Source organism: Sceloporus occidentalis, unplaced genomic scaffold, assembly GCF_023333645.1.
Source record: "Sceloporus occidentalis isolate IW3139 unplaced genomic scaffold, rSceOcc1.0.p SCAF_1, whole genome shotgun sequence".
Taxonomy (NCBI): Eukaryota; Metazoa; Chordata; class Lepidosauria; order Squamata; family Phrynosomatidae; genus Sceloporus; species Sceloporus occidentalis.
In genome coordinates, this window is record NW_028316981.1 from 288,203,901 (window position 1) to 288,216,735 (window position 12,835).

At 42.6% G+C, this 12,835-nt stretch overlaps 1 protein-coding gene across 1 annotated transcript in view; it reads left to right on the plus strand.

Moving 5' to 3' along the window:
- The window catches only part of LOC149324040 (chondroitin sulfate proteoglycan 4-like), a 46,620-nt gene that overhangs the window by 26,885 nt on the left and 6,900 nt on the right, over positions 1-12,835 (plus strand). The window contains exons 8-9 of the mRNA XM_089485965.1: positions 7,949-8,121; positions 11,514-11,697. Coding sequence (XP_089342091.1) covers positions 7,949-8,121; positions 11,514-11,697 — 357 coding nt within the window. The remainder of the gene's footprint in view (positions 1-7,948; positions 8,122-11,513; positions 11,698-12,835) is intronic.

Sequence of the window (12,835 nt, forward strand, 5' to 3'; positions counted from 1 at the left end):
CAGATGGTTTACAAATGCTTGTTCGGGTTACCATAAAGGTCTTGTGGTTTTAATAACATAAGACATGCAGTGGGTTCTACTTTCTCTTCCTCCTCCTCTGCCTGATAAAACATCACCTGCTGAATGTCTCTCTGTGATAAAGTCTCCTTAATTCAGTCCTGGGTCCTAAATGCCCTCAACACAAAATTCTAACTGAATAAGATGGCAGTCCAGATACCCCCATTATATATTTTTTTTAGAACTGCAGATGCTGAGATTCTGACCTCAGCATGATTTAGGGTCCCCAGTCAACCTAATATTGGGCTGTTTGGAGTCCTCAGATACCAGATTCTGTAATGTTCACACTACACAATTATAGTACTGTTATTCCATTTTAACTGCCATAGTTTCATCCTGTGGAATCCTGGGGTTTGTAGTTAGGTGAGGAACTAGACCTAGATCTTTTTTATTTTAGGTATACACACACACACACACACAGAGAGAGAGAGAGAGAGAGAGAGAGAGAATAATAACTAGTAATATGTAAAAAGAACATTTAAAAAAGGAACAAAGAAGTAATAAGGCAGATAAAAATACAGTGGACCCTAGATTTACATGAGGGGTCTGGAACAGCTTAAAGGAAATACTGTGAGATCTCAAGTCCCATTGTTTTCAATGGCAGTGCGTTCCTGTGTGCTGCACGTGCTCCATGGACACATGCACCATTCATCTAACTTGAACCCGCCATCTGCAGGACATCAAGTCTGTGTTTCGGGAGCCCCCCTGGCTCGGGTGCACTGTAAAGAGAAATAAAAGGGAAAAAACAATTTAAGAAAGATAAAGGTGACTTCCAATCTTCTCAGTATTATTATTAATCTTTATTTATATAGCGCTGTAGATTTACACAGCGCTGTACATACAATTAAAAAATCGATAAAAATAAAACCTGCCAATGGCGTACATTCTACAGGATAATAACAAAATACATGTAAAACAATAGATAATAATACAAGATAGCATTAGATAAAATAGGCAAGCAATAAATTAAAAACATTGAATACCCCATATCAAAGCAAATATGTTATGAATGTATTAAATTAAATCTTTTACAATTAAAGATATAGTCCCTAACTGAAAGTCAATCAAACATTAATATGTAGGCCCCAAAGAAGGAAGGCTCGCCGCGGCGAGGCCTCCTTCAGCGACTCTGCCACCCGCGACGGAGCTGAGGGGCCTAGCCGGCCATCTAGGCCCCAAAGAAGGAGGCCTTGCTGCGGTGAGGCGTCCTTCAGCAGCTCTGCCGCCTGCAAGGGACCCGCGAAGGGCTTAGCCGGGCAGCTGGGCCCTCTACAGAGAAGCCGCTGTGCCAAGGAGTCCTCCAGCGGCTTCCTCCAGCAGCGGCAGATGCGTCTCACAGGTCGGTACAGATGCATTTTTCATTACATCTGTTGTTGTGTACCTTCTATCTAGTGTCAAAATCTCATTGATTTCTTTTTTGTAAATAATGATTTATATTAATTTTTTTAAAAAAAATTATTAATGTTTCTGGCTTTTAGCTGGTTGTGTCCTCCATTTTTCTTGAATGTCCTACATTTTGGGGCAAATTTTGTCTTACATTTTGTCCTACATTTTTTCTATGTTTTGTCCTGGTTTGGTTGTAGCAAATTATGGCAACCCTAGGCAGTTCACACACACTTAGCCCCAGAAATGCTGATAGGTTCACCTTAGGGTTGCTTAGGTCAGAAACAACTTGAAACACACAACAACAACCACAGCAATAGCAGCAGCAACAAGCCTAACATTGACTGTGTCTCCCAATCAATCACAAAAATAAGAAAGGGGGGGGGGTTAGTTACTATAACTTTCCCTAACATCTTCGTTATACAGTCTCACTCAAGTTCATATCTCTTCCAGACATCTAAACGCAAACTGGTAAAAGTCAGTTTTGTAAATTATTTCTGAAATCAACAGACTTTGTTTTTTAATTTGATCCTTTACCTATATGCCACAAATAATAAAGCCCTCATTGAAATCTTAAATCAATATCATATGACAAGTCTCATAATAACATATTAACAAGAGCTATGAGCACTCGAGTTAAATCTAAATGCCTCTCCCTAAACTGCACATCCTAGAATTTCATGTGATGTTGTCATGGCAGTTAAAGTGAAATGTAGCATTATAATTGTGTAGTGTGAATGAACCGTAGGTCTTCCCATGACTCATGGCTCCCTAATCATCAGTCCTAGGTACCTAGGGAAACACAACATTTTTTAAATGCTATGTAACTGGAATTGTAAGCCCAGAACACTGGATAACTATGATGGGTCCCCCCCCCCCCCAGTTAGTAACTTGTGTGCTCTCTTAAGTAATGGGCCTGTAATAAAGATAATGTTTTTCATTCTGCTCAGTGGCATATTATACCCTTTATCTTCACAGTAATCCTTGAAGAAGATGCAGAGCTTTGAAAAGTCACTTATTGATTACAACATCTAGAACTCCATAGCTCTCCGATTAATAGTTGTACTGACTGGGGGACCGGGGGGGGGGGGGGGGGCAAGGTCGTTCTGGGAGCTGCAGTCCAGAAATATGACTTTTCCAAACTCTAGGGATGTGGTTAGGTTAAACTGAGAAAGCAAAGCTGATGAACAAATGCCAGTACTTCTGCAAGTGTCCAAATCAAAATGCATTTAACTCACCAAGATTAGATATTGCTACTACAAGGCTCTACTAGCTATTTAAAGTCAGTAAAATGATTTACCATGTCATTTTTTTCATTTCAAACAATGACCTAGTTTTAAAAAATATTTTCTTTTGAGTTTCTTTATTCTTACTGTCTTTTCTGTACATTTGGATGAATTCTTCTTTGGACTCTTTGACCCATTGCGTAATTGCCATCTGTTCAGCATATGACACAGCAGCAAATAACTTTTATTTCTTAATCATAGATCTTATTTTTGGCAAATAAATTATATTCTACTGCATCAGTATAGATCAGTGTTGTTTTGATTTGTCCCATTTTTGTCTCATTTTTAAATGAGACATTACTGCTTTATAATCACAGGTTAATTAATAAGTTACTTAATAGCTCCTGTTTGGTTTGTTTCTTTAAATAATAGCCATAATAGGCTGAACCTATTTTTATCAGTAAGAAAGAGCATATTGTTCAGTCCTTTCTGGATCTTACTACTTCAGGTAGAAAGAGAAATTGGAAAAAAATTGAATTCTGGATATTTCCCCATTTGAAACATGAAACAATAAACCCTGTTGGAAAGAGATAGTTCACTGAAGATAAAACTAAATTAATTTTTCTCTCTGTTACGCTAACTTTCCATGTGCTTTTGACACACTGGAACATTCAGATATGCAATCTCCCATTTGAAACTGCACACTTTGATTAACTGTATCCTATTTCCTGCATGTTCAGACAAGATTTGTTTTCGCAAAATTACAAAACTGAGACTGTTCAACTTATGTTGTTATCCTCATCTTAAAACTTAAGCAAGTAAAAACAGCTTGCTGCATACTTCAGAGCAGTAGCTAGGAGCCTGGTTGTTGTTTTTCCCCCTGTAATGAGCCAATTTTTTATTGGTGGAAACTACAGAGAGCTGCATGGTAGTGGTGGATGAGAGCAGAGCCAACAGTGGCGATGTCCATCCCCCTTTCCCCTTGTGGTGTCTCTTCTATCCCTCTCCCCAGGACAGAGAAAAACCACTCTTGTTAGAAGTCTGAACTGGTCCTTTGTAAAGAGTTTTTGAAATTAGACAGTGGGCTTCATATGCTCATAGGAATTGTTCATCTCTGCTTTGAGAGCACTCAAGAAAATCAGTGTGTAGGTCCAGGTATTGGATGGACCAAGGAATGTGGGGTGCAAACTTTTTCACATAATTTTTTTATGCTGTATTTCATCTGTGCAAAACCAACCATACCATATATATCTAAATTTATTCATAGTTGTCTTCCCTCTTGCAGTGCAATCCATTTTGTTATTGTTGTTACATGCCTCTGACTCCAACTTATGATAACATAGGGTTCTCTTGACAAGATCTATTCAAAGGACATTTGCCATGGCCTTCCTTTGAGTCTGACAGAATGTGACTTTCCTAAGATCATTCAGTGGCTTTCCGTGGCTGAGTAGGAATTCATACCATGGTCTCCCAGAGTTCTAGTCCAACATGCAAAGTGCACCATGGCAGCTCTCAATCAATTGCATTACACAGGATAAATATAGAGTACAAACTTGCATACGTTATTCTTCTAAGGAGACAAGCATTGATAGCCCCTTGTGCTCACTTGCTCATGGGTTAACTGAAAAATCACATGTTAACAACCTCTTCCTGTGCACAATGCAGTGCAGTTCACTTCTGGCTCAGTCTGGACCAGACTCAGCCCATCCTTAGTGAACAAAATGTTTACTAGTTGTAAAAAGATGAAGGTTTTCCATTTGGCATGATTGTCAAGTTGTGTCTGACTGAAAGGAGTGGTGCTCATCTCTGTTAACTTAGCCGAGGGACTCCATGCTCATGCGGTCAGCATGACTGCATGGAAGGCTGTTCCTGCCAAAGTGGTACCTATTTATCTACTTGTACTTTTACATGCTTTTGAACTGCTAGGTTGGCAGAAGCTGGGACTAATGATGGGAGCTCACTCCATCAAGCAGTGCTTGGGTTTCAAACTGCCAACCTACCATTGTTGTGATCATCAGAGTCAATGGTGTACTAGTTGTACTAGTTGTCCTAGTTGTACTGAAGCAGGTTTTTTTGAGCTTGAAATAGAATGGATATGCACGGCAGGGAGTGCATGAATGAAGCTGAGGGCACTACCATTATACCTCAGCAAGAGAAAATTAAACTCTGAGATAAGATATATCAGGTACAGCTCTGTTTAGGTTGTGTCCGAGGAGAAAATAGAGTTCCAGTAAAATTATTTCTACATAATGTATTACATTGGACCCTTGACATCCACAGAGGTTTGGTTTCAGGACCCCCTGTGGATACAAAAATCCATGTATGTCCAAGTGCTATTAAATATAATGGCATAGTAAAATGGTGTCTGTTCTATAAAATATTCAAAATCAAGGTTTGCTTTTTGGAGTGTGTGTGTGTGTGTGTGAATACTTTCAAGCTGTGCATGGTTGAATCTGTAGATAAAGAATCTGTGGATATGCAGGGTCAACTGCACTTTGAAAGCACATGAAGTTTAGTGGTGGATGCGACAGTCAGGAGCACCTGTTATCAGCTTCGGTTGATACACCAGCTGCACCCCTTCCTTGAGCCGGGAGACCTTGAAACAGTACTACACACACTGGTTAGCTCTCTATTGAACTTCTGCAATGCGCTCTACATGGGGCTACCCTTGTGCCAAGTTTGGAAACTTCAGCTTGTACAAAATATGGCAGTCAGATTGATCACGGGTACTTCTCATAATGATCATATAACACCAGTTTTGAAGTCCCTCCACTGGCTGCCAATCCATTTCCGGGCAAGGTACAAGGTGTTGGTGATTACCATTAAAGCCCTACATGGCTTGGGTCCAGGATACTTAAGGGAAAGCCTTCTTCCATACTGTAGGTCGCGCACACTAAGGTCCTCTGTGAAGAACTTACTACAGTCTAAAAGATATAGACCCATGATGGCGAACCCGTGGCATGGGGCGCGGTTTCGCCAGGCACGGGGGGCGAGGGAGAAGGCGGAACAGGTGCGTGCCCATTCCGCGTCCTCCCTGCCATTTTCGGGCCTCCTGCTGTCCCCCAGAAAATGGCACCTGGGAGGAGGAGACAGAGGCGCGTGCGCGTCTGTCTCCTCCTCCCAGCCCTGTTCCCTCCGGCTTGCCTTGGCTCGCCGGGAAAGGGCTCCGCGGAGCCCTTTCCCGGTGAGTGAAGACCGAGGAGGAGGCGGCTGGAACGCGTGCCCAGCCGCCTCCTCCTCCTCCCCGGCTTGGGAGGAAGCCTGGGCCTGCTCCCAGGCCAGGAAGGGGCGTGGTGGCTGCTTGGCATCACGGCGATCGCCGCGGTGCCAAGGGGCCTCCTCCTCCTCCTCCTCCCCGGCTTGGGAGGAAGCCTCGGCATGCTCCTAGGTCGGGAAGGGGCGCGGGGGCCGCTTGGCATCCCGGCGATCGCTGTGGTGCCAAGGGGCCTCCTCCTCCTCCCCAGCTTGGGAGGAAGCCTCAGCCTGCTCCCAGGCCAGGAAGGGGCACGGGGGCCGCTTGGCATTGTGGCAATCGCTGTGGTGCCAAGGGGCCGCCTCCTCCTCCCTGGCTTGGGAGGAAGCAGCGGCCTGCTCCCAGGTCGGGAAGGGGCGCGGGGGCCGCTTGGCATCGCGGCAATCGCCGCTGTGCCAAGGGGCCTTCTCCTCCTCCCCGGCTTGGGAGGAAGCCTCGGCCTGCTCCCGGGCCAGAAAGGGGCGCAGGGGCTGCTTGGCATCGTGGCGATCGCTGCGGTGCGAAGGGGCCTCCTCCTCCTCCCTGGCTTGGGAGGAAGCCTCGGCCTGCTCCCAGTCCGGGAAGGGGCGCGGGGGCCACCCATCATTGTGGCCATTGCCACGGTGCCAAGCGGCCTCCTCCGCCCGGCTTGCCTTGGCTTGCCGGGAAAGGGCTCCCCGGGGCCCTTTCCCGGCAAGCGAAGGCCAAGGAGGAGGCGGCTGGGACACGTGCCCAGCTGCCTCCTCCTCCTCCCGGCTTGCCTTCACTCGCTGGGAAAGGGCTCTGCGGAGCCCTTTCCCGGCGAGCGAAGGAAGGGCAAGGGCCCTTTTGCTGGCCTCTGATGGCCCCAGGAGGGACCCTCAGGGGCCGGCAAACGACAGAGGAGGAGCCAGAGGCTCCCTCCCTCTGATAAGGGGGTGGAAGCCCCGCCCCCTGGAGGGTGGAAGTCCTGGCCCGGCACCCAGCCCCCATCCTGGGGGTAGAAGCCCCGCCCCCGGCACACGACCTTAAAAAGGTTCGCCATCACTGATATAGACTAACGTCAGTCACCCAGAAGGCCTTTTTCACCGCTGCTCTGAAGGTATTTCTACTCTTACAGCCTTTAAGAAAGTTCTTAAGATGGATCTCTTCGGTAGGCTTTCCCAACCTAGCTTCCCCTCCCAAAATACGAATAACTTAAAATATGGTTGTCGTTGATCCCTCTCTCTATCCACCCAATTTCTCCTCAATTTTTTAACTAATTGTATTTTAATGCTTTTATATTGTGATTATTTTAACACGGTTGGTTTAGAACTGGGGTGGGGCTTGGGAAAGGGTTTAATTTTGAATTTTATTGTAATTTTGATGTATTTTTACTGTTGTAACCTGCCCTGATTCTGTGTGATTTGGCGGGCTATCAATCAATCAATCAATCAATTATTATTATTATTATTATAGTGTATGTATTACATTTATGGATGCAAATGTAATTGACAAAAATAATTTTTCACTATTATTATGAAAATACTATTAGAAGTGGCCTATGGTAATGGCATCTGAAGTCATTTTATAGCTGTAACCTTGCCTATCCATGCTTTTACTTGAAGATGTTTAAAGCTGCAAGTCTATGTATATATATTTGAGAGTAAGTCCCATTGGACTCATTGGAAATTATTTCTGAGTGAGGATGGATAGGAATGCATCACATGTGAGTGACTTCAGTGATACTGGTGGCTCAGTGGTTAAATGCCAGTACTGTAGCCACTCGCTCACAAACCACAAGGTTGTGAGTTCAATCCCAGCCGGGAGCTCCAGGTTGACTCAGCCTTGGATCCTTCTGAGGTTGCTAAAATAAGTACCCAGCTTATTCGGGGCAATTAGCTTACAGTTGTAAACTGCTCAGAAACTGCTTAGTGCGGTATGAAGCAGTATGTAAATTAAGCTGCTGCTATGTTAAGCAATTGTGTGCTCAAGAACAGGGCTGAGAGGGAAGATTTGAGTGGAAAAAAAGAAATACCAGCTTTAGTGACAATATTAATGCAACTCTACCTTGTTGTCATGATTACTCAAGGTTCCAGGAAAACAATTACATCCCACAATTTGAAAGCTGTCACCAATGATATGGTTGAGGCAGAAAACAGAACAATATTTTTTACTGTTACAAATTCTGTGAAACTTGGAAGGCTCATCAGTGTGCACTCTGGTAACAGCACACAGGATATTTCAAGTTTTACGCAACTGATGGTAAGAGTCTGTTTTACTGTGGGCGTTGGTAACATTCCTTTATTACAGAATATGTCTTAATTGTGTCTCTCCCCTACAAACATGTTGGAGGGAATATGACAGGATTTGTTGTATGGCTTGCATTTGATAAATATGAACAGAAGTTAGCTATGGGTCATATTATACAGTGTGCTGTGTACATAGTATGGCATGGGTTGGGTTAAAGTCAACATTTACTGAACCTCAGAAAGAAAAGAGAGTGGAAAATCCTGAGAAATTAAGTCAGCAAAGATATAAAAACAGGTTTGTGTTTGTTATGAAACACAATTACAAGTGTGTATGTTTGTAGTCCCTGTGAATTCACTAGTAGCAAACTAAATTACTCTAGAGGCACCTGATCCCATCGGAAGTTAAGCAAGCTTACTACTTGGCTGAGAGGCCACCAAGAAATACCAAGAAATGCTGTAGGCATTTCAGAAGAAGGAACTGGCAAAACTACATCTTAGTATTTCTTGCCTAAGAAAACCCTGTAAAATTAATGGGTTTAAGTGACTTGAAGGCATGCACACACACACACAAAGCCCTATGCATGTTTATACAAAACTAAATCCCACTGTTTTAAGTGGGACTTGCTTCCAATATGTATGCGTAAGAGTTCAGCCACTCTTTTTTAAAAAATAAACCTCCCTACACCCTGCACCTCATAGTAGAGTATTACATTAAACATAACATTTAATTCTCTGAAGATGCCAGCCACAGATGCTGGCGAAATGTCAGGAAGAAACTCTTCTAGAACATGGCCACATAGCCCAAAAAACCCACAAAAATCTATATAACATTAAATAATGATACACATTTTAATCAGTCAATTAAATTTTTAGGGAAAGCGGTAATTCTTTTAAAAAGAGTATCATTAATTTTAGTTTTTTTTAAAAAAATAATGTGATGTATCACATCTTATTTTATTTATTATTTTATTCATTTATCCTGCATATTATTCACAATAATGGAACTCAAGAGGGCTTAGAGAAGCATTTGTCTACTTTCTTTTTTACAGGAAGGCCTCTTCTAATCTCCAGTTTGTATAAGTAGCTATGATAAAGATAATTGTAAAAGCAATTACAAATATGCTTTGATCAAAGTTAATCAAGCAGTTTTACTTAATGAATCAACTAAATGTTGCAACTGATAATAATACTTATAGCAGGGCATTGTAAAGGTGACTCTTAATAGGAACATTAAATTGTTCACATATAACTTGCCTTGTAATTATAGTTGTCTGCTTTGGAATTAGGGTGGAATCCAGAGGGGATCATGCCATGGATGGAATTGCTTCCATTATCACTAAGGCCCTTTCCAGAAGGGTACCCTAGTACGTACTCCGTACATACTAGGGTTGTCCGGAGGCGTCTTTCAGACGCCCCCAACCCTAGTATGTACACAGTACGTACAAAATGGCGGTGCCCATTCTACATGGGCGCCACCATTAGGACGTCACGGCCGCACCACCTCCAAACGGGGCATCATGGATGTGATGTCCTGGCGCCGCGGAAGGGCTCCTTCCTTCATTTGTGTCGCTGGTGCAGCCTTTACACGGCTGCGCCAGCGACACAAAAGAAAAAGGGGCCAAGCAGCCCTTTTCTCTTTTTCCCCGCCGCTGTCGGGGTGTCCTTGGGGCTTGAAGCGACCTGGAAAAGCGGCAGATCAGGGCCTCAGGACTGCCGCTGTGGCAGCTGAGGCCCCGCTCCATCGGGGAAAGGGGTGGGTACAGGTAAACCGCCTAAGTTTGGTTATCTTTGTGCAATTGGGGGCAATTTTCTGATCCAAGGATGCTCAAGGGAGTGGCAAATGGACTGGGAAAAATTCCTGAAAAACAAACAAACAAACAAACAAATGAATGTAACAGTAGTCCACTTCTGGTTTTAAAAAATGGTGTTTCAAAAACATTAAATAGTGCTGGGGACATGTCCTGCAACTCTTCCACTCCTGGAAGCTTCTTTTTCTCTTTACTCTCAAGACCTCCTCCCCACCCCACTGATCCCTCAAAACTTTCTCTGGAGATCCTTTAGAGCAGATTTTCAGGAAGGCTGCAGAGGGAAGAAAAAGACAACACTATCATACTAGTTGCCTCTGCTTAATACAGTGTTAGATTTAGGTCATAATTGGAAGCTATGGTTAATTGAACCAGAAAATATCAGAATTCAATTATGTTGAGAATGGAGGAGAACAAGGGATGGTGTGAGGATGGAGTGGAGATCAGGGAAGTTTATAAAAACTGTCCCAGAATCCCCTGAATAGTATTCTGGGAGCTGTAATTAGCTCTGGGCCATAACATATTGGCCCAGGATTTGAGAGTGAATGGGTACAATGCATGTCCTATACTTTAAATATTTTAAATCAAGGGTGATGAATGTGAGCCTCTCCAGATGTTGAGTTGCAGTTCCCAGCATTCTTTATCAGGGTTTCTGGAAGTTGGGAATCAACAATATTTTGAGGACCATGCAATTCCCACCCCTGTCCTAAATCCACTTGCTAGTCCAAATACAGTAGATCAAATGAATTAATTGTTAATTAGTAAATTAATACATCGATACATCTTACTGATGTAATGGGTCTACTTGAGTTGGGATGAGTAATTGTATTTGAACCCAGGTATTATTATGTGCTTTAATGTAACATTGGTTAAAACACAGTTGTTTTGTACTTATCATCAAACCTTTTTTCAGTTTAAAAAACACTATCACATTTCCATATTCATGTTGAAGACAGTAGAAGGAACTCAGTACTCACATTACAGTCCCAGTCTGTTCAGACTGTTACAGTTTGTACCTTGTTAAAAAAATAAAGCTTAAGTTGTTAGGGAAACATCCCCAACATGTTCATTTGAAAGGAGTGTCCTTAAGTGACGACACGAGAACCCGAAATGTCCGCACACTCACTCTGGGTTTCCTGTTTCCTTATTTGGTCCGTTAACCTCTAGGCTTTGAAGCAAGCAGATTACAGAAGCAGAAAGCAAGAAAGCATAAGTTCAGCCATATTTATGTCCCTCTCAAAGTCATAAGATAAAACCATGATCTGAAAATAAAAAACACCTCGCTTCTGAATTTCCTCCCTTATTAACAGTGTTTATAAGACTAGATTAAAAGGTGTTCAAATGACCACTTGTTAAGCAACCTTTAGCAAATGTGTTAACTAGCATGAGGATAAATCTCTTGGATTACACTCAGAATTAAGGTTTTGTGGTTGCGGAGTTCCCACGGTACATTTACAGGATTATAGGTTTTAACCCTGAGGTTTGGCCAAAGTCCATATGAAGTCATTCTCTTCTGTAGGCCAAAGATTTAGCTGAAACTGTATTCAGGACTCATTTTGCTGTCGTACCTGAGTGTTCATTTCTGTTCTCTTTTGGAAAGGTGAATAAAGGGATGGTCATCTATGAACATGAAAATAAGGAAACAGTTGATTGGGATACCCAAGATTATTTTACATTTACCATGTCCTCCCCACCAGCTGTCCTGGGCCCTCAAGTGTTTCACATTAATATATCTTATGGAATTAAAGGACATGGTCAAAGCAGCCAGCTACTGGCAAACACAGGTAAAACAAATAACCCTTTTCAGTTGCATTGCATCTCATCTCTCTTCAAAGAGTTCAAGGCTGCCCAAATGGAGCTATCTTTTTTTAGCCTCACAACAACCCTGAGAGGTAGGCTAGGTTGAAAGAAAGTGATTTACATGCACACTACAGAATTATAGCACTATTATTCTATTTTAACTTACTTGGTTCCATCTTATAGCATTGTGGGATGGGTAGGTTAGGGGGGAGACACTTACAATTGTCAGCCAGCATCAAACTACAAACCACAGGATTCCAGGATAGAATGGAACCATTGTGGATAAAGTGGAATAATAGTGCTATAATTCTGTAGTGTGAGTGGGCCTCAACTCTATTTTCAACCATGTATTTGTCCATTAAATCACACTGGTTCTCATCTTTACTGTCTTTCTTATGTACAAATGTGTAAAAATGTTTTTCCCATTACATTTAATTGGCAAACTGGTTTTTATAAAAAAATAAATAAACATCAGTTCCCAACATTACTCAAAACCCACCTTCTTTCTCTCATTTGGTCTCTCCCCACCACCCCATTTCCATTCAGAAAAAAAAAAAAACCCTACACAGTGTTAATCCATTGATGTTATTCTGAAAAGCAAGTGGACCTTGCCTTTGATAGATAGAAACTCAGTGGGTTGTTGTGTTTTCATTTTCATTACAATAATAGGCACAGAGTTAGTTAGGACTGGCTCTACCATTAGATAGAGCAGTGGTGGCTAACATTTGGTCTTCAGCATTTTTTGAACCCCAGCAAATGTTCACAGGCCACGCTCAGCATGGCCAGTGATAAGAGATTGTGGGACTTGTAGACCAAAATATCTGAAGGTCCAAGGTTCCCCATCTCTGAACCTTAGTGAGGCAGATGCTTCAGATAGGAGATGCCCATGGAGTGGTCTTACCACCCTCTACACCTGTTTCCTCCCAGGTTCCTTACATTGGCCTTGTCTGTGCCCCTAGGCCAGCTGGCTGCTCTGTAGTACACTAAGGGGATGGTGTGTCATCAGTTGCCAATGTTTAGCTATTAATACGATTGAATTATGTATATGGAAGGGGATGTCATCTTGTTCTTTGCTTCAGACAGGAAAATGTCTTGACACAGTCTTCTAATTTTTTTTTTAAA